The sequence below is a fragment of the Cloeon dipterum genome, chromosome 3 (genome assembly GCF_949628265.1).
Source record: "Cloeon dipterum chromosome 3, ieCloDipt1.1, whole genome shotgun sequence".
In the NCBI taxonomy this organism is placed as follows: domain Eukaryota; kingdom Metazoa; phylum Arthropoda; class Insecta; order Ephemeroptera; family Baetidae; genus Cloeon; species Cloeon dipterum.
In genome coordinates this window covers 28,265,786-28,284,524 of record NC_088788.1, presented here as the reverse complement: position 1 = coordinate 28,284,524, position 18,739 = coordinate 28,265,786, and the positions used below count along the sequence as shown (strand labels likewise).

At 38.6% G+C, this 18,739-nt stretch overlaps 3 protein-coding genes across 5 annotated transcripts; 1 reads left to right on the top strand and 2 right to left on the bottom strand.

Annotated features, from left to right (window-relative positions):
• Window positions 1-6,462: 6,462 nt before the first annotated feature.
• On the bottom strand, window positions 6,463-7,875 carry LOC135940236 (enoyl-[acyl-carrier-protein] reductase, mitochondrial). The gene is made up of 4 exons (XM_065485040.1): window positions 7,675-7,875; window positions 7,368-7,604; window positions 7,037-7,311; window positions 6,463-6,978 (listed from the first exon to the last, which is right to left on the bottom strand). The coding sequence occupies exons 1-4, from the start codon at window positions 7,849-7,851 to the stop codon at window positions 6,573-6,575; spliced, it is 1,095 nt and encodes a 364-aa protein (XP_065341112.1). The 5' UTR covers window positions 7,852-7,875; the 3' UTR covers window positions 6,463-6,572.
• A 1,020-nt stretch (window positions 7,876-8,895) lies between these two features.
• LOC135938919 (uncharacterized) lies at window positions 8,896-11,646 on the bottom strand. The gene is made up of 3 exons (XM_065482965.1): window positions 11,443-11,646; window positions 10,055-10,411; window positions 8,896-9,496 (listed from the first exon to the last, which is right to left on the bottom strand). Exons 2-3 carry the CDS (start codon window positions 10,408-10,410, stop codon window positions 9,232-9,234), a joined length of 621 nt encoding a protein of 206 aa, XP_065339037.1. The 5' UTR covers window position 10,411; window positions 11,443-11,646; the 3' UTR covers window positions 8,896-9,231.
• A 525-nt stretch (window positions 11,647-12,171) lies between these two features.
• Window positions 12,172-17,885, top strand: LOC135938910 (zinc finger-containing ubiquitin peptidase 1-like). 3 transcript variants are annotated; one of them, XM_065482943.1, is made up of 11 exons: window positions 12,172-12,356; window positions 12,851-13,215; window positions 13,271-13,489; window positions 13,541-13,825; window positions 13,880-14,003; window positions 14,051-14,169; window positions 14,740-14,908; window positions 14,971-15,245; window positions 15,294-15,594; window positions 15,908-16,118; window positions 16,173-17,885. In XM_065482943.1, exons 2-11 carry the CDS (start codon window positions 12,853-12,855, stop codon window positions 16,234-16,236), a joined length of 2,130 nt encoding a protein of 709 aa, XP_065339015.1. In that variant the 5' UTR covers window positions 12,172-12,356; window positions 12,851-12,852; the 3' UTR covers window positions 16,237-17,885. The 3 variants fall into 3 exon arrangements, with proteins under 3 accessions (XP_065339015.1, XP_065339014.1, XP_065339016.1); XM_065482942.1 differs by having other exon boundaries at window positions 12,178-12,356; window positions 13,268-13,489; XM_065482944.1 differs by having other exon boundaries at window positions 12,194-12,356; window positions 13,268-13,489; window positions 15,908-16,131; window positions 16,192-17,885.
• Window positions 17,886-18,739: the final 854 nt, after the last annotated feature.

Sequence of the window (18,739 nt, the reverse complement as noted above, 5' to 3'; positions counted from 1 at the left end):
ATAGCGCGTTCTCAACAATGCGGCTAAACTAAACAGATTAAAGGAGATGCAGACTGCGAAGAAGAGTTGTGTGAGAGAGCGTAATTTATTGCGCCGTGTGTGTGTGTTTATTCCACGCAGCTATGGTACTTTCGCGTCTAAGTAGTATAAATTTATACACACGCACACAGTATGCCTGAATTTTCGCATATACAACGTGCACACGTATAAATGTATACATTTATTTGTGTACAGCCTATGCAGTGGGTAGAAATTGTGCGCAAACTGCTGTGTCGCACGCTGAATGGGTGTATTTCCTCTTTCGACTTCCGCACGAAAGTCTCTCATAGGAAAATGCATTATTTGCATAGATACGTTTATCTCGCTCTCAATGCAAGCAAAACAAATAAGAGGCGTGTATTCAATGTTCGGTCGAGGGTAAGCATGTGAGTCGCAGGCAAAAATCTACTTTGCGATAGGAGACGTGATTAATAGATTCCTTATTAATTCAAAATGACTTTGGAAGTTGACAGTTAATTTTAATTTATTTCTCAAACATGGATCACTATTAATATTTAATGAATAATATATACTATTATTTTTTGAGATAAATGATTAACTTTTGAAGCTATTGAGTTGATGAAAAAAATATTTTCAAAATATCGTCATAGTTTAGGAAGCATTGTAAAAATTAATTTAGAGCACAACTCTTAACGATTTTACCAAGTATGTTAATATAGCCCGTTAAATCAAAATTGTTCAAAATTGAATTTATTACACACACGTGCCTGTGAAAAAGCATATGGTGCCAAAATAACGTAGATGGAATCTAAATCTGTCGGTATCTGGCCGGTTTTGGAGGAGTTTTTATCTTACTTCTCCAAAACAGGCAAGTCCCACCTGCGATTCGTACACACACGCTGCCGAAAACAAGACGTGCGCGCAGATTAATTAAAAGATTAACACAGTGCGTGCACATTCCGAGCCAAAAGCGGCTTTTGTAGTGTTCCAACGCTGCGCCATAAATGGAGAAAAGTGACCCTGCCACCGCGTCCGTCATTGCAGGCAGGCACCCCTGATGCCGCATTACAGAGGAATGGGTTAGCTCACATCCATGTGTGTTCCCTTGGTCGCTTTTTGTGCGGTGGGAGGGCCGTCGGACCGCATAATTGCAGGTTGTGTGTCGTGCGTGCCGCCGCTGCTTTAAAATAATATGTGTATTGTAATTATGATATGTTATAGCGGCAGCCGCAAACCACGCAACCTTTTCCTTTTCCAGCCAATAAGAGACTGGCACTTGATTGGCAGCTCCGGGGATAAAACCTTTATTTCCACCAATGTTAACGGCTGGCTTGATCTCGTCTCTGATGTGTACGCCGCGCTCATTATTCCTTAGCCGTGAGTTTATATTACAATAACACTTTCTTTTACTACTTGCGTTTTTGCAAACACGCTTACGATGCTTTTTGTGCCGACGAAATTCGGAAAAATATGGTTATGTTCGATTTTGATGAAAAATAAAAAGTATTGTAAAGATAATGGCCTCGCAAATTAAAAATGATCAATAATTTTTCTTTGCAACGAGTATGTTTTGATGGAAAAAAGTTGTTATCTTCATTCTTGCGGTATATTTTGCCTTATTTGTTGATGAACGAGCTGGATATCATTCAACCATTTCAACCTTTAGTTATTGCGAAGGAGAGCAAATAATGAGATAAAAGGTTCAAAAGGCGCAGTCCATCAATTGGTAGACGCATTACCAGAAACAGAATCCTTTTCCTCGAAGATGTTTTCCTGCCGGACCAACCGAGTCGCGTACAGCAATTAATAATAGTTATTTGAGGGCATAAATTATTTATGTCCCGGCATTCCTCATCACTTTCCGATTAATTACACCGCGAGCAGCAGTTAGAAAAACATAATTGCACGACCGCGAGAGCGAGGGAATTAAAATTAATGCCCTCGCTGCCAGTCGTTGCTGGATAATAATTACGGAGATTTTTCCCGATGCTCAGGGCCTTCATTCTCTCTCTCTCTCCCAGTTGTTGGCCTGTCAATGCTTTCGACTACTGTAAAATGCCAGCGAATATAAATTAATATTTTCAAACACTGACACACACACTCAGCCAGCAGCAGCCATTATTTAAAAACACAACAACTGCCGTGGCACAGCTTTAATTATAAAATTTGCTACTGGGCATGCAACATTTTCATCTTGTGCTGTCTGACTTGTCTGCTGCCAGTCGACTTGTATGACTTTTTGGTTATTCTCGTGTGTATTATACATATATGTAAAATGTGTATATGTGCTTGGCTTTGGTGGCAATTTAGACTTCGCGTTTCGTTATCAAAACACAAAATGCCTTTCCGGACGCGCGCGCGTGTGTGTGATGAGCAAAAATGATATCGTGTTGTGATATACGCCACTTTTCCGCCGGTTGGATTTGCGGAAAATAATGTGTGTGCCGAGGCGGTGCAACGGTCTGTATTTGTAATTATTTTTGCGCGAGCAAGCCTGTGAAATGAAAATTTTACGCCCACACAAAAATTGTATATTTTTATTAACTCTTTTGTGCAATTGGTAGAGAAACCCGCCACTTTTGAATAGCGCATTAAAATTAATTCCAAATCAACAATGGATTTCCTGATAGTGACGATTAAGTGAAAAAGAGTAATGTTTTGAAAAACGTCAATAAAAAGTGTATTTATATACTCTCGATTCATTTTTGACTCAACAAGTCGTAAAATTGCAAAGTGCAACACTCGGCAGTCCACGCTCTGCTCCTATTCTGCCAAGCAGAGCTGCGCTAAAATTATCTGACCTCTGTGGTAAGCGAAGATCTGCAGATCAATTACCGTGCCAGTCAAGAATGAAAAAGCATTTCAAAGCGGCGTGAGGGCATCGAGCTGCTGCTTTTTGCGCAAACAAACCGTCAGGGACTGGACATAAAAAGACAGCCGCCGCTCATTTTTGCCGGCCTGGGAGCTTCAGAAACGTGAGATTTTCATACGAGTCTAATTAATGGCTGGATGAACAGTCATTATGTTTCTCCATTTGCCCATGTAAATCGGGCCGTGCATCATTGATTGCTCTCTTCTCAGGTGCTCGGCTACAGTTCCGAGAAGCCGTCGAAATCACCGTGACTAACTCAATTTGCAGGCGTACCCACAGATTTTTTTGCGTCCGAGCCGCGAATCTGCTGCTCACACCGAACACGGGCTTTTTTACCAAACGCATTTAATTACTCACAATCGGGAAATGCAGCTTTTGAAGTTACCGGCGGTGAATTTTATTAATCGGCTGAGCTCTTTGGAACTCAGCGATGGCCTTGTGGAGAAAAAATACCTGTCCCAGGCGCGCTTGTCAATTAATTCGCCGTGAAATTGGATATTAGCTAAACCCACGTGTGGTCTGTCTGTTCGGATCAAACGCGAAATAAAGTGCATGTATACGCGCCAACGCACCTTATTGCCCACAACAAAAGTGTCACTTTGGGGGAGACAGAGGGACTTTGCGGAAATTAATTGGCATGCAAGCACAAACCTTAAAAATTGCTAAGCTTTTTTCTCAAGTGATAATCAATAACATGTTAAACTAAAAGCTGAATTGATTGAAGTGGCTCTCAAAATTAAAACCTCAACTCTTCATTAATTCAGGCAAAATTTACTGTGGCAAAATAAAATTGTCATGGTTTCGTGACAACTTTTGATGTTTATACTTAATTCGGCTCGGTTCCGTGTAAAATATAAATTTTTGTTGGTTACAGCGGCAAAAAATAAAAAGGCATATATTCGGTATGAAAATACTGTGAACTTAAGACAGCTGTAAATTGTGTTTCACATTTTTGGGACCGAAGAATGCTGTTAGTCTCACCAAAAAATTGTTTCCTAATGGCATGTTCACCTGAGAAAAATTAATTAATAACGTCTACTACAGCTGTTATCTGATCCAATAAAAAATTCAATGCTGAATAAATAAAATCATCAACATTTTTATAATTTCCCACCGCATATAAATCTGGAGGAATCTCCACTCGCTCATTAGCAGCGAGCCTAATTTTAATTAAAATCAAGATAGCGCCGTGTCTGTAAAATCTAAAATCTGTCCCCGGCATCAAGAAGCAACGGCCTTCCTCTCAAAATCAGCGGAATAGTAATATCTTTAATGGCCGTCGCCGAATCGAAGGCAATTATTAATCAAGTGGGCAGTTCTAAATCACAGCCGAAAATCTCCAATTATAGAATTTATAGGTTGAAACACCGCGAGCCAACGGAACATATATATTCGTGTGTGTATATATATATATATAAAATAGTGTACACAGAGCGAGTGAGAGAGACAGACCAACAAATAATATCATGGGAGCCGGCCTTGTGGTCTCTCTGTCTGTGGTAGCTGCCGTTCTAATTAATCCGATCACGAAACGCACAACTGGCGCTGGCTCCCATTGGGTGTTTTTATTTGAAAAATTAAAAATCCTCCGTTTAATTCCACACATCGCAGCACCAGTCACGCAACGGCCGAGGCATCCACGGAGAGGAGAGTGAGCACAAAAAAAATTGAAGCCTATAATTTGAAAATTACACGAAGGAGCTGCTGCCGCTTCTGCTGCTGGTGCCCGAGGCTGATCGAGAAGGAGCCAATCTTATTTATTATTCGCAGCGGTATTTATGGCCGTGCTGGCAATTACACCGCCATTGTCACGCCCTGTTTCGAAACCAGTCTGCAAATTAAGCCGGCAATGCAGGCTTGTGCGATTGGCCCCTCACGATGGACGCCGCCTGCCAATCACGGCAGCAAAACACAAGCGTCGCCCAGATGCATGACATAAATCACTGATGACTAAAGAAAAGACAATAAAATATAATAAACATATATGTAATATATTTTTATTTATTTTTTAATTGGTCCAATTCAAAGTTGCAGTGTATTAAAATATTCAATAAATTTTGGCGTATTAAGCAAACCCCTCTAAGTAATATACCCAATACTACCTACTAGTAAAATTTGCAATTGAGATAAAATTCAAAAATTAATAATTGTGTCGATGTCTGAAGTCTGAGGTGAAAAATAGTCAGAAATTTTAAACCAATTGAAAGACCTGTATGATTAAATTTTTACTTGTTTATAATTAAGTTCTTTTTGAAAATGTACAAGCTTTTTTATTAAATTATGTTATTCCATTTTTTCCGCAAAGGAATTTTAGAATATAGCCTAGATATTTTTGAAAATTTGTCAAACTTGCCTATTTTACACAACAACCTGGAGCTGAAACAGTTGTTGCTTTCTTCCATCACAGTAGTATTTTACAAATTTTTCGATCAAGATTGAAAAAACTCACCAAAAGAAATGTTGCTAGTGCAGTTTTTAACAAGTAAGAGCATTGGCAATTAATTCTTTGTTTTTCGTGGAAAGGAGTTGACCAGTTTCTTTGGCATTTGCAGTGGCTATTGGCGTACACGCAGCAGTGAATGCTCGTATGCTGCTGCCGACTTGAGTAATTGCACCTTCCGCGGCTGATTACACGACGGCGCTATGCTCACTGCATTTACACATCTCACTTGTCCCTCGCGCCAGCATACACATTTCTCTCTAAGTTTTTTTTATCCACACACTGCATTTTTTCTTCTGGCCATCAGCAGCATCTCTCTGGAGCCGATCGCACATTGAATGCTTGTAAATTATAATGGATAACACTCAGTCTCGCATCCTGGAGACCACTCCTTTGCTTTGGTAAAGAAAGCTCTTTAGCACCTGTCGCGTGACGTTTTTAATTTACTTTTTCCGTTTTATTTTGATTCCGGAAAATTCAAAATAATTTAGATGTGCGCGTGCTTGAAATTGAGCAATAATTATTGAAAAATTTTGTGTTATTAATATTTAATAAAAATAATTATTAATAGTTTATATTGTGAAGGCAAGGCCCTAGAAAATCTGGGAAAATATTTTATTTTTATAGCTATATTGTTTGTTATCCTTTTGTGTGTCTCTCTCTGACTATTTTTTTGGCTTCCCTGATTATCCGTATTTATAGATTATGAGTTAAGAGCTAATAATTATCTACCATAATATAATGGTAGATAATATTTTATATTCATAAATGTCCTTTGATAAAACCATTTTGTAACCTTAAATTTTTTAAACAAATTTAAATCAAATGTAGATACCGCTTTTAATTCATTTCTAAAAATGCGATGATCATAATCAATTATATTAATCGAAATTCAAAATAACAATGCATAAAAAACGCTACTATAATAATAATAATTATGCTGTCTCAAATATTGACTTAGATCGCACCAGCAGAGGGGAGCACTGTGCAGAGTACCTCTCTTAGGGGCCAATCTGGGTAGTACCACACTGTGTTATCAATCGCTAGATATGCAACAAACTAATTACTTAAGCAAAAATGCACTAAAATAGCAAAAAAAATCACGTCATCTGTAAAACTTTTTATCTTGAGCAAATGAAAAGCTAACAAATTAAACTTGTAATCTTTTTATTTTTTCAACCCAAACATCGCGTAACAGATAATGTGGTTTTATTGCCAATTTTTAATCAGTCTTAATAACTTCATAATATATATATAAATTCATTTCTGCATGTCTAAAATGTACTTGTAGCCGATGAAACCTTTGGGTGATAGCGCATTTTCAATCGCCTCTTTGAACTGGGTAAATGGGACTAGCTTGTGCTTAGGTGGGGCGAGCTTTTTTTCTATTATCATTGTTGCAATATTATCATACATGTTCTCCCAGTTTTCATTTCCTTGGTTTTCTTTGTTCCATCGTGTCATCCAGTAGCCGACGAAGCGTTGGTCCTTGAAAATCAGGGCCGAAACAGGGACCATCAGGGGCTCCCGAGACATTCCTCCGTAGGTGACCATGGTTCCCTTGTTGCCTAGCTGTCTTGTGACTTCCAGGGCATTTTTGCCTCCCACGCAGTTTAATCCAAGAAGAGGTCGCGATAATTGTTTGCTCTTGAAAACCTCAGTTGTCCTACAATTTTAAGACAATGGTCACCTTATATACATTCAGCTTTATTTCAAACACGCACCTTAGCTCTTCTTCAGTAAGAACAACGTGAGCACCAAGCTCTTGCAACTCTCTTTTCAATTCCTCGATATTGGGCCTGTTCCGAACAATATTCACGGACTTCAAGCCCCAAGCTTTGCACATCTGAATCACGCTTTGTCCAACAGCGCTGTTGGCTCCGTTCTGGATGACAACATCACCACTTTTCAGTGACACAAAGTCTTTCAGCATTCTGTAGGCCGTGCAGGGATTTACGCTCATTGTTGTGGCTTCAACAGGGCTGAGATTTGGATTTATCTGCGATTGATTTTTTTAATATATTTAAGTGCACTTTAAATTATAATAATTCAAACCTTGAAAACGTGATTTTGTGGACAAACAGCGTAGGTGCGCCAGGTGCCCCAAGCGTTGATCGCTGGCAAGACTTTGTCACCGACTTTGAGCTGCGTGACATCTGAACCCACTTCGATAACCTCGCCGACGCCCTCATTTCCACCGACAAAGGGGATATTTGGCTTCACAGCGTATGATCCCTGGATAGTATTAATGTCTGCAGGGTTCACAGTCGTTGCAAGCATACGAACTTTCACCTAAAAGTTAATTTTTCCATTTTAATTCCATACGTCGGTCGAGGTAGTTGAATGACAGCAGGCGACAAACCTCATTTGAATTTAGACTTGGCAAGGGTTCTTCAGCCATTGAAACTGACTTGATCGGATCCCCATATTGTGTTACTACAAGCTGGTGACTTATAGTTGATTTTTGCCGACTTGCGTTGCGAAAAAGTGCTGAAATGATCACACTTGACCGTCGCAACGACATCCCGGCAGTAGCCATGAATTGTTTTTAATCAAGGAAAGGAATTGATCGTATCGGCCGCTGTGGCGCTCTCGTCATTTGAATTTACCAATGGGAAGAGCGTATTCCTGAAATGAAAGGGTTGTGATGGAATAGCGCGAAAATGATTCCAATAATTATTGTTCTAATAAAGGTTCAATTATTTTCGTTTCGAGTTCCCTCTGTTTACGGGGAGGCGCACCGGCGCCGACTCGCTACTTGCTGGTTTGCACCTTTCCAGCATGCGTGATTTGGCTTCACGGGACGAATGTCTAGCGTTTCAATGCAGTCCTCGGTGCGGAGGCAAGTGGCCCTTGAGTGGGCTCATTGTCAGTGGGCTGGGTCCCTGTGCGGCCTGGTGCAACCATGTTATCCGTTCGCTCGCAGTGTTATTGGCACCCGGGTTTCAGCATTCGTGCTAGTGCAGTGCACGCCCTTCCCGGTCCGAGAGAACAGGGATAAAAAGAGCAAAAAAATATTGACACCTAGCAATAACACTTCTTCACGTAATACACTACAAAATTTTTACTTTTTTAACAACTTTGAGAGATCAGTTAAAAATTAAAAATGATCAGTTGATTTTAGCTATCATTGCTGCGTCACATTGCAAAATCTTTTTTGGTTCCTTTTAGCTTCCCAATTATATATAGGGAAGAATGCGCTATGGTAGATACTTAAGATTTACAAGTTAAAATTTAAATTTAAAAATTTTCACCAGTGGATTATTGCTTTCACTTAGAGAAATAAACCACACACATTTAATCTATGATATAATACTGCACCATACAAATATAATTTTGATCCATTTTATAACCTCTGAAGATTATAATTTGTGTCATGAAGCACCTGATTTTACTGTAGTGCACTGAAGTGTAGAAATTTTAAGAATTATTGGTAACAAACTGCCCTTGAGCAAGGTATACATCTGGTATAAATTTATTTTTAGAAGTTTTTTGAATATTTTTTTAAATTCTGTTATATCATAATCAATTTTATTGGTTATTTGCTGTGGATTACTGACAGATAAAATTATTTGCAACCAAGTATGATTACGCAACGTTTTTTATTATTTACTTTCCTTAAAATAAAACAAACTTAAAATAATTACCAAGAAAAACTTATGCATCAGGGATTTGCAGGGATTTCAAAACTCGATTGTATATTACAATATAATATGAAAAACGGAACGGAAAATTAATTTACAGAATTACATTTGTTGGTTGAACAAAGGAGTTAAGACAGAAGCTTGCAATTCACTTTCCTACTTTGCAATATGAAAATTCTTATCAGCAAACGAATAAAGCTTTTCCTGGGCTGGTGGGCAGCAGTGAGAATTTTGTGCGACTTCAGTCTAAGTAAGGCCTGCTTGGAGCAGCGCGGTCACTCGTTGACGTGCAGTCGTTGAATTTCAAGCGACATGTCGTCCAGGTCCTCTTCAGCCGAGGGAGATCGGACATCTTCCAGTGAACGCGATCGCAATATTGTCGGATCTGGTAGCACTGCAATACTATCCAGTAATTCTAGTTTTGGCATAATCGTTGGAAGTATCCAAGGATCCACATAATCATCCAGCGTGTCAGAGTTTTCACTTTTTGTCCGCACGCGCTCCTCTCGCCGCCAAGGGATGCTGTATGGCTTTAAATTCCTAAGCAGAAAGGGATGACAAATTAAAAATGGAGAATTAAGGGGCATGTTCTATGAAATAATTTATTCTAGAAGTTGAAATTTATGAGAAAAATGACAAAATTTATAGTAACACGTAACTTAGCCCACTAATAACTTGAGAGGGAGTTTCATTTTTAGAGTTTGTAAGAAGTGCTAGTCTTTCAAAACGCGAGGGTAAAATAACTTCAGCAAGTGAGAGCTTTTTGAATGATTGTTTGCCAAGATAATGAAACAAACAATTAGGTTTAAATCAAATAAGTTTCCTAAAGTCAGTAATGTGGGGTGGTATTGGTGCTATAAATTGATCAGAACACACTTAACTAAATGTCAATAATAAATATATGAATAATTCAAAAATTTAATTTTTTCCTCTCAAAATTTCACTAATATGATATCTATAAATAATTCTAGAGTAAATCCACGCAGATCTGAGCCATTTTTTTTTTATCTAAAATTCATTAAATTTACCACCTGTAATTTTTAACTGAATAACCGAAGAGAACAAATTAAACCTGTACACTAAAGCAAAACCATTCACCTGTGTGCATTTAAAGAGAGCTGTGAGAGTCTTGCTGGGCAACTTCCTCTATGCAACCTGTTAAACATTCTGAGGGGTGACGGGCGCGCCAAATTGAGCCATTGGTGTTGCCGCTCATTCTCCTGACCCTGGCCAACATCATGTCTGCTGCAGTCGACGCCTGCCGCCTCTTCGCTGGATTTGTTCCATGGATGGAGGGCAGCCCTTTCACACCTATCTAGAAGACGCAGCTTCTCCAGGCGTTCACGCAGGCAAAATGGCTTAGGGGCGTCTATGTCCACACTCATCTGTCCCAGCTCGTGAATCGCGTCATCTACGTCCCCACATGGCTTTGTCTCGCTCATCATGCTGTTCATTCTGAAACCAGAATTGCACTTTTATGTAAAATGTGCAACATCTGTGAAAATTGCTGTCAGAGGAAGACACTGTTTCCGCTCACGTTAGTTCACACTTCCTTTGGGTGGCAATATTTAACAAATTTAACACAGGCAAAAATAAGTCTCTGCTCTCCTTAAGCAAAAATAATCATAAAATAGTTGCAATGAGGGAATTGAGTTAAATTATTGATAACACTGTCTTAAAAGGACTGACTTTTAAAATTGGGGCATCAATAACATTCAATAATTGAGCTCCGCCATAGGGGAAAATAGTTTCAGTTGAATCTGGAGTTAGAAGATTTCAGGCTTTAGGCTTTATTTTGGGGAAAAAATATTTAGAATTTAGCCTCCATGAGCCAAGACGAGTTAAAATTATTGTAGCTTTAAGTTTATTTCTCTCACGATTTTTTTTCTTAAAATTAGAATTTAAATTCGAATAGAAACTTGATTTATTTTCTAGAACTGTCGAAAAATTAAAAAGGATTTCAGTTTTAAATAATATATAATAGTATCGATAGTTTTAAAAATCTATTTCAAAGAAATAAATCAACTTTCTTAATATCTTCTTATTTTATTTCTACATCAGAGCATGATAAATTGAAATGAACTTTTTAGTTACAACATAATTAATCAATATGAATTGCGAGAGATGTGCCACGAACCAACAATAAGCTACGCATTTAATACATAGTCACTGATTAGTCAATATCTGTGCAATCATATATTATACTCTCAAAGTACACATACATATGTATTATTTAAATTGAATGAATTACATGAAATAAAAATTTTAAGGAAATTATTCTTTAGCATTGGTGCCAGGAAAGGTAGTACATAATAACAATGAGAGTTTGCTGAAATAAGTTTTAATTCGACTCGTGGGCCAGACTGGCGAAACCAACGTAGGTGGCATGGCTTGCCATCGCAAAGGGAATGGATGAAGTGACCCTCGTTCGCGCAGGCCCTGAGTGACCCAGTTAAACTCGTCCCGCGGGACCTGCGGGGTCTTACCTAGGTCTGCACGTGGATGTCACATGCGCCTGGACGTAAGCCTGGACTAACTTAACTCGCTACTGTCCGGACTTGCCACGATTTCTAGCTTCTGACCCGATCAAGTTGAGTAGATTGTGACTACACTGTGACTCGCCCTTCTTGTTTTGCTTTTGCTTTAACCCTTTAACACGATGTTGCCGTCGATCGCGCAGTCTTGACTGGTTAGCCAGGCCCGCATTAAAATTATAACCGGTTTTATTTACACGATTTCCAGCTAAAGGAGCAAGAACTAACACTTCTTCAATTTTAGCATAAAATTTAGGCATTATGTATTTAATTAAAATTTAATTAATTATATGAAACAATAATTGTAGTGAGTTTGTTAATTAATTATATAGAGATAAAATAGCTACGAGTCATTTTGTATTTTTTTTTCTACATTTCACTGTGGCAGCGGCGATTGCCAATAACTTCCGACAAAGGGTTGAATTTTAATTCGTCCTGGTCCCGGAAAAATTGCGTAACTTTCAACAACCAAACGCGAATTTCTTTATTGTAAGAACAGGTCAACAATCAATTCGACAATGAAAATTTGGGTGTTTGTTGAACGGTGCGCAATTTTGCCGGGACCAGGACAAATTGTTGTTTTAATTGCAGAGCGATTTTTACAACACGAATTTGTATCTCATTGTGAGCAGTTACTGGCGTTACTGACAGTCGCAGGTCGCAGCTCGTCGCTGCAACAGCGATTTCAAAACCGATTTTTAAAAGGCCATGTGCGGTTTTTTGCGCACGATTTGGCAACGCAGCACACCTGCAGATGAGCCATCCGAGGCCGAACGATACCCGAACTGTTTGTTTTCGCTAAGATCACGAAAATGGTTCGGGCCGACTTTAGAAAATCTTGGTTGAGGTAAAATTTCGGAGAACAGGTAAACTAGTCAGTCACATTCTTGAGTTGCCATTCTGTTTCCGCTTCAAGCCATTTGCTTATGTACATAATTATCTTACTTCCCTTCCTTCAATATTTCTGTAAAACTCGGTCATCTACCCCCATGTCGGTCATTTTTGTCATGCACAAATTAATTGGGCTCTAGTGCATGCTCATAACGCTGCGTGTTTTCTGCTTGCCGTTATATCATTATCTTGCGTCCGTAATTTGGATTATTGCTTTTCAAAATATAAAACACAAACGAAAGCCTGCAGTGTTTTAAAAGGGGGTGTAATTTTTAGGATTATACATTTTATCTTAATTTAAAGCGAAGAAATTTTAAATTGTGTCACCAAGCAGGTTATATCTCAGTTTCAAGAATTGTCATGCGTGCCATGCTGCGTTTTTCATCTATTTTTATAATTTAAATTTTCCTTTCTCTCATATTTTTGCTTTGTATAATATTTATTGTAGCTGACAGTTAAAAAATTTCAGGGATGGCTGCGAGCAAGCTACCTGACTTCAGTTACTCTTGCGAGATCTGCGGACTAGAAGGCCTCAACGATGAGCAGCTGCGAACTCACATGCTGTTCCAGCATGTTGAAGGAGCAGTGTCATGTCCCTTTTGTGATCTTGGAGACATTTCTGCAGACGAGCTGATGGTACATGTCAACAGCACCCACCTTGAGTACCTCACCCCTGAACATGAACTGATGGCCTTTATCGACGATGATGACCAGCTGCAGTATTCCACGGCATCTGCAGCCTCACCTGAGCTCGAACTTGAAGATGGAGCTGCAGAGCCATACTACAACACTTTACAGAGATACCTTGAGAAAGCAAAGGTTCACGAAGACAAGGTCCAGATTTTTTCCAAATGTTTGAACTTATTTGATACAAAATACCTCTTAGAAGGAGGACCTGCCAAAGGAAAATGGCAGCAAATGGGGTTGGGATCAGCAGCTAAACAACAACTTGAATAACAATAACAACAATAATGTTGAGGAAGAAGCGCAGGCTGCCGCTGCGCCGCAGCACCTTGTTGAAAAAAGGCAGCCACAAGGGTCACCTCTTCGATCACAGATGTCTTTAAATCTGAAGCAGAAGTCAAGCCCTGCCAAAAGCGCGCCTGTGGTAAACTTTAAGTTTTTATACCGCTTATCCACACTAGTAAATATTTTTCAGGTTGAACAGCTTTGCCCTCTCTGCCCATACAAAAACTCGAATCCATTGCTTCTTGAAGAACACATAAATAGAGCTCATTTTGACCTCACGAGTCCATCTTTTCCTCCTGCCGACCCAACTTCGCACTACAATGGTGGTTTCGCACCCCTGGCCACATTCAGCGGAGGAGCTACTGCCAGACAAAAAGATTACCACTGTCCCTTCTGCAGCAGGAGCTTTTATGACACACCTGATCTAGAACTGCACGTCAACATAGAGCATAAAGACATTCTCAGCCCGTGCAAGGTATGCATCCTGCTCATCTTATTTTAAGTAAAAGTTTAAAATAATTTTTACCAGCCTGCCAGTGCCAGATCAAGGGTGGAGTCAGGAAGCTCCGAAGGCTGCCCTGTGTGCTGCATGACTGGCTTCAAGGACCATAGGGAAATGACTCGCCACATCGAAGAGCATTTTAATCAAAAAGGTAATGCATAGTTTCTATAGCTTTCAGTTTATTGCATAATTTGATAGCTGGAGTCACTCCAATTACGCCAGACATGTCAAGCGACCGGATGTTGGCTAGAGAAATCGAGAAGAGAGAAAAGGAGGTCAGGAGACAACGAGAGCAGAAGGAGTTTGAAATGCTCAGGGTACAAACTCTTAACATTTATCAACCGATTACATCAATTTTTTATTTCAAAAGCGCTTCCTACAATTATTTGATTGATTGTTTATTCTCACCGTAAAATTTACATACATGTTAAAAAACAGTTTGTCAATATAATTTAAAAAAGCACATAGTGAGAAAAGGCACCATTCCTGGCAAACATCTCGCTAAAACTCTACCCGGGAGGGCAGAGCCGGAATGGGCCTGGTAAAGATTTCATCATTTTTATATTATTTTTATTAAACACTAATTAAGTTTATATTTAGGTTTTTGATTGTTTTTAGATAAGTGTTTATAAACGCATTACATCCTATCAACAGCGCCTCTAAATTAAACCTCCTAAGTATGGTTGAATAAGCTGGAATTTAACGTAAATTAATGTGGCAAAAAGTCAACTCTACCCTGATGATTGTTATTATAATTTTGTTGTTTTTGTGTCTTTTCAGGATAAAAAAACTGAACTTTTTGGTCAGGAATTATTATGCTGTCACACTATTTCTCTTTATTCGTGCTAGTAGCTTTGTATTAAAGATTCATTTCATCCCAATTAAAGGCTCAATACGGCATGGACAATCAAGGAAATTTCCGAGAGCAGAGCATGACAAACATGCAGAAAGCAGTATACGCAGGAGAAATGAGTGTGTCCGACTATTACGAAAAGCAATGTGAACTGAAAACGGCTGAACAGAATGGTGTTGATGATGGCAGCTCTTGCACCAAAGGTATGCAGATTTAGCTTTCATAAATAACTCTTAAAAATCTAAATTATTATCTTGACTTTCAGACTTGGTTGCGAAAATCAGAAGCTTCAGTGCTTCAAGTACAAATGTGGTGAGCACTTTCATGTGCACCACGGTTGACCATTACGCATCCACATATGGTGACAAAGGCTGGGGTTGCGGCTACAGAAACATGCAAATGCTGATTTCCTCCCTCTTGCACCACACTGGCTTCAACGAACAGCTGTACAAACCATCTCTGGTAGGTGGAGGAATTTATGGAATGGCGGTGCCAAGCTACGACCAGGCAAACGGTGGAGCTCATTTTGGAGTAGAAATGGTAAGGACAGGAGAACGAAATTCTTTTTTTACTGACTCCTGACCATAGGTTAGCCGAAGCACAATGCCTTCGATCTCGCGACTTCAGCAGCACATTGAATGGGCTTGGCGACAAGGATTCGATTTGCAAGGGTGTGATCAATTGGGAGGAAAGCTGTTCAACACCAGAAAGTGGATAGGCGCCACAGAGGTGGTGACATTCCTGTCATCACTGAGAATACGCTGTCAGCTGGTTGATTTTCACCGCCCGACCGCACCAGATGGGAGTCATCCTGAAATGTTTAATTGGGCATTGCAATATTTTCAGAAGAACGATGAGTTCAAACCTCCTCTCTATTTGCAGCATCAAGGTACTTTCAATTTTAAACTGACCCAAGAAATTTCAAACAACCAATAATAGAATGCAGTCAAGGAAATACAAAAACATTATAGTAAAAATAGAATAAAAGCAGACGGTAAAGCTCAACCTTGGTCCGCAAAATAACACAAAATAGGAAAAATAGATTATTCACCCAAACTTCCGCAGCAATAATTTTATTGCTGTTGCTATACTTCTGGTTCACAATATAATTATGGTACTTTGAAACAGTCATATCTAGCAAAATAGATCTTACTAAAAAGTACTAGCATTGTATAAAATGTCCATGTCATCCGTGATTACAGGACACAGTCGGACAGTTGTCGGTGTTGAGCAGTCAAAGGACGGCAGCATCAATATGATCGTTTTTGACCCTAGTCACACACCACAGCAAATGAACCAGTTGCATGGAACTTCCACAGCTGCGTCTGGAATGCGACTCATTAGGAAATCTCTGGCAGCTATGAAAGCTCGGCAATATCAAGTGGTGGCGGTTATGGGAATAATGGACACTGAGTACGACTATCAGGTGAATTATCACTGGTAATTAACTTTGTCTGAAAACTGTAGAGTCCTCTGGTTTGCACAGCAAAGCAAGTTACTTCGTTCGATTCGAGTGCCTCAAGACCGATGATGAAGCCAGCTCCAAGTGCCCAGTCTGCTTGCTGCGTTAGAAGATGACGACTTACTCAACATGTGATGCAAAGTAGATGAATACTCAAGACAAGTACTATCTAATCATTGAATGGGTTCCCACTCCGTTGTTTCTGCACACCAATGTGTCCAAGCAATACTACTGTTAACATTTTCATTATTGCTTTTGTGAGAGTCAGACTTGATGAGCACATCTAATCCCTTGAAATACGCTGCACACTCAATAATTGTATGCTTGGTTTGCACGTAAATTCACCAGTCGAACCCTTCAAACGCCTGCATTCACGTGTTTTGTTATTCTTTTCTATAAATTTAATGAGGTTTTATTCTGCAGAAATATTTCACTTGTTGCTTAATATTAAATTTCAAAATCAACTGGAATTGATGTAAAGATATCTGCAATACTGGAAGGGATTTGGGGAATATAAGTCAAGGCTCGTCAAGGCTGATTGACAGGTGTTTAATCATTTCTGAGTGGGTTGTGCCTCGTTGCCTATTGTTGATTGATGCCTGCCTTTATTGCTGCCTGTTGGTGTTAAATTGCTGCAGAATGTTAATATTTATATTATTGTACACACAGAAGTTTACTAACTTAAAATAATTGGAAAATTATGCCTGATCAAAGTTCCTGATTTCTGTTTGTCCAACATTTATCTATTTATATTTGCTGTTGAGCACATTTTTACCAAACAAATGTGTATTTGTACTTCTTGTGATCACTGAAACATAGTTTCAAATTCAGAAATATTTGCCCTACAGACTAAATAGTAGTCACAAGAGCCACTCCTTGCACTTGGCTATAAATCACTAGGATATATGAATGATTTGCTTCACAAACCCGCCTGTATTGTCTAGTCAAACTGATTTTAATCAATCACACATCTTATAGATAAATCTTTGAAAAAAATCACAGCTGATTTTATGACAAATTTTTACCTGCCATATATTATAGCTTGTGGAATTTGATGCCGATGCATATAATTCAGAAAGAAGCTAACCTGACAGAATTGTATTGGGCACTCTCTGTCATGTGACGCCTTAAGTGCTGGAAGTAGGTTATCTAAACTCAATTGACCTACAATAATTGTCTGCTAAATCGTCTTACTTATTCGCCTGTTCTAAAGCCTTGGTTAAAATGGGGCTTCAGAATTGTTTTCTGTTGGAGTTGAATCACGTCGCTCAAGTTTTTTTCATCGAAATTTCTTTCGATTTTGTGCTTCTGAAATTTTTAAAATAGACGGAAATCAAAACTAGTAAAAATAGATGGAACACAAAAATTATTTCGCCCTGTGTAAATGGAGTCAGCTAGAGGGTAAATTGAGAGGAAATCATGGTGATGTGGTGATATCAAAAGATTTAAGTAGGGCATAATTATTATACACTGCACCAATTTCCACACTACATTATTTAATTATGAGCGGCTCCAAATTAATGGTCAGATCCTTAAAATAAAGTTTAAATTATGCAGATGATGTGTAGCACATTTTAGATAGCTCATCACATTCCATCTTATTGTAAACACTCGCTCTGGATCGATTATGGAATCAAGTGATAAGATGCAAAATCGACCATGTGAACTCCATGACTACACAAGAACAATAAATTGCATTAATTTGCCACTGAACTTAACCTGTCCTATTACTTCAATTTTTAATACTTGTCCACCTGGTTAACAAATACATTCCTGTCAACAATTCTTAAATAAACATTTGAAATCTTCATGACGCGCAGAGGAAATTTTCAAAAACAGAAATGTATTTTAATCAGAAGTTCTCTGCTAAGCGTTATATAACAGGTGCGCTAAGTGAGCACACATTTTAATATTGTAATTTCTTGAACACATTACGTATGAATAGGTAGCTGAAATGTACATTTTATCCATCTGTTCACATACAAAATAATAAGTCAAAACAGGAATTATTACATTATTGAATAATAAAAGTAACCAGTCTTAAAAAAGATAAGAGATATAATAATAATAATTACCAATATTTCTGTACCAAAATTATGTACATCCAATTATATAAATATGTTCTGATCATTCTATTTCTGAATGGGCAATTTTGAAAATAATTTTACGAGAAGAACTCGTAAGGCCGGGATTTTGAAAGGGCGCATTAAAAAAAAAACACGGAAATTTTTGATCTCTTGTAAGGAATTGTATTCAAACATGAGAATTATTTTTTGAGTTGGCAGATTGAATAATCAGCATCAGTTGCCTACATCCGACTATTTACATCCTTAAGTAAGTATGTACATGAATAAATTATTATTGGAGAAAGGTTAAGCGTGTACATTCAGATCAAATGTTGAACCCTAGTTTCCTCATGCACTCCTTGTGCGCCTCAATAAGTTCTTGACAGTTAGCCTCACCCTTTTCGATAATGCTGTAACGAGAAGAAATAAATTAAGAAGCTTTGCAAAAAGCTAAAAATGTAATTTGGTCAGAAAAATTTGATTGTAAAAAACTTACCACTGGTCGC

What these genes read in the sequence shown, in the direction of transcription:
- LOC135938910 (XM_065482942.1), top strand. Translation starts at nt 12,853, where the DNA reads ATGGCTGCGAGCAAGCTACCTGACTTCAGTTACTCTTGCGAGATCTGC. An exon ending in CAAAGGTTCACGAAGACAAG is followed by an intron (nt 13,216 to 13,267) that starts GTCCAGATTTTT and finishes AATACCTCTTAG; the next exon opens with AAGGAGGACCTGCCAAAGGA. An exon ending in AGAGCATTTTAATCAAAAAG is followed by an intron (nt 14,004 to 14,050) that starts GTAATGCATAGT and finishes ATAATTTGATAG; the next exon opens with CTGGAGTCACTCCAATTACG.
- LOC135938919 (XM_065482965.1), bottom strand. Translation starts at nt 10,410, where the DNA reads ATGAACAGCATGATGAGCGAGACAAAGCCATGTGGGGACGTAGATGAC. An exon ending in CTCTCTTTAAATGCACACAG is followed by an intron (nt 9,497 to 10,054) that starts GTGAATGGTTTT and finishes CTTTCTGCTTAG; the next exon opens with GAATTTAAAGCCATACAGCA.
- LOC135940236 (XM_065485040.1), bottom strand. Translation starts at nt 7,851, where the DNA reads ATGGCTACTGCCGGGATGTCGTTGCGACGGTCAAGTGTGATCATTTCA. An exon ending in CAAGTCTAAATTCAAATGAG is followed by an intron (nt 7,605 to 7,674) that starts GTTTGTCGCCTG and finishes ATTAACTTTTAG; the next exon opens with GTGAAAGTTCGTATGCTTGC. An exon ending in CACAAAATCACGTTTTCAAG is followed by an intron (nt 7,312 to 7,367) that starts GTTTGAATTATT and finishes AATCAATCGCAG; the next exon opens with ATAAATCCAAATCTCAGCCC.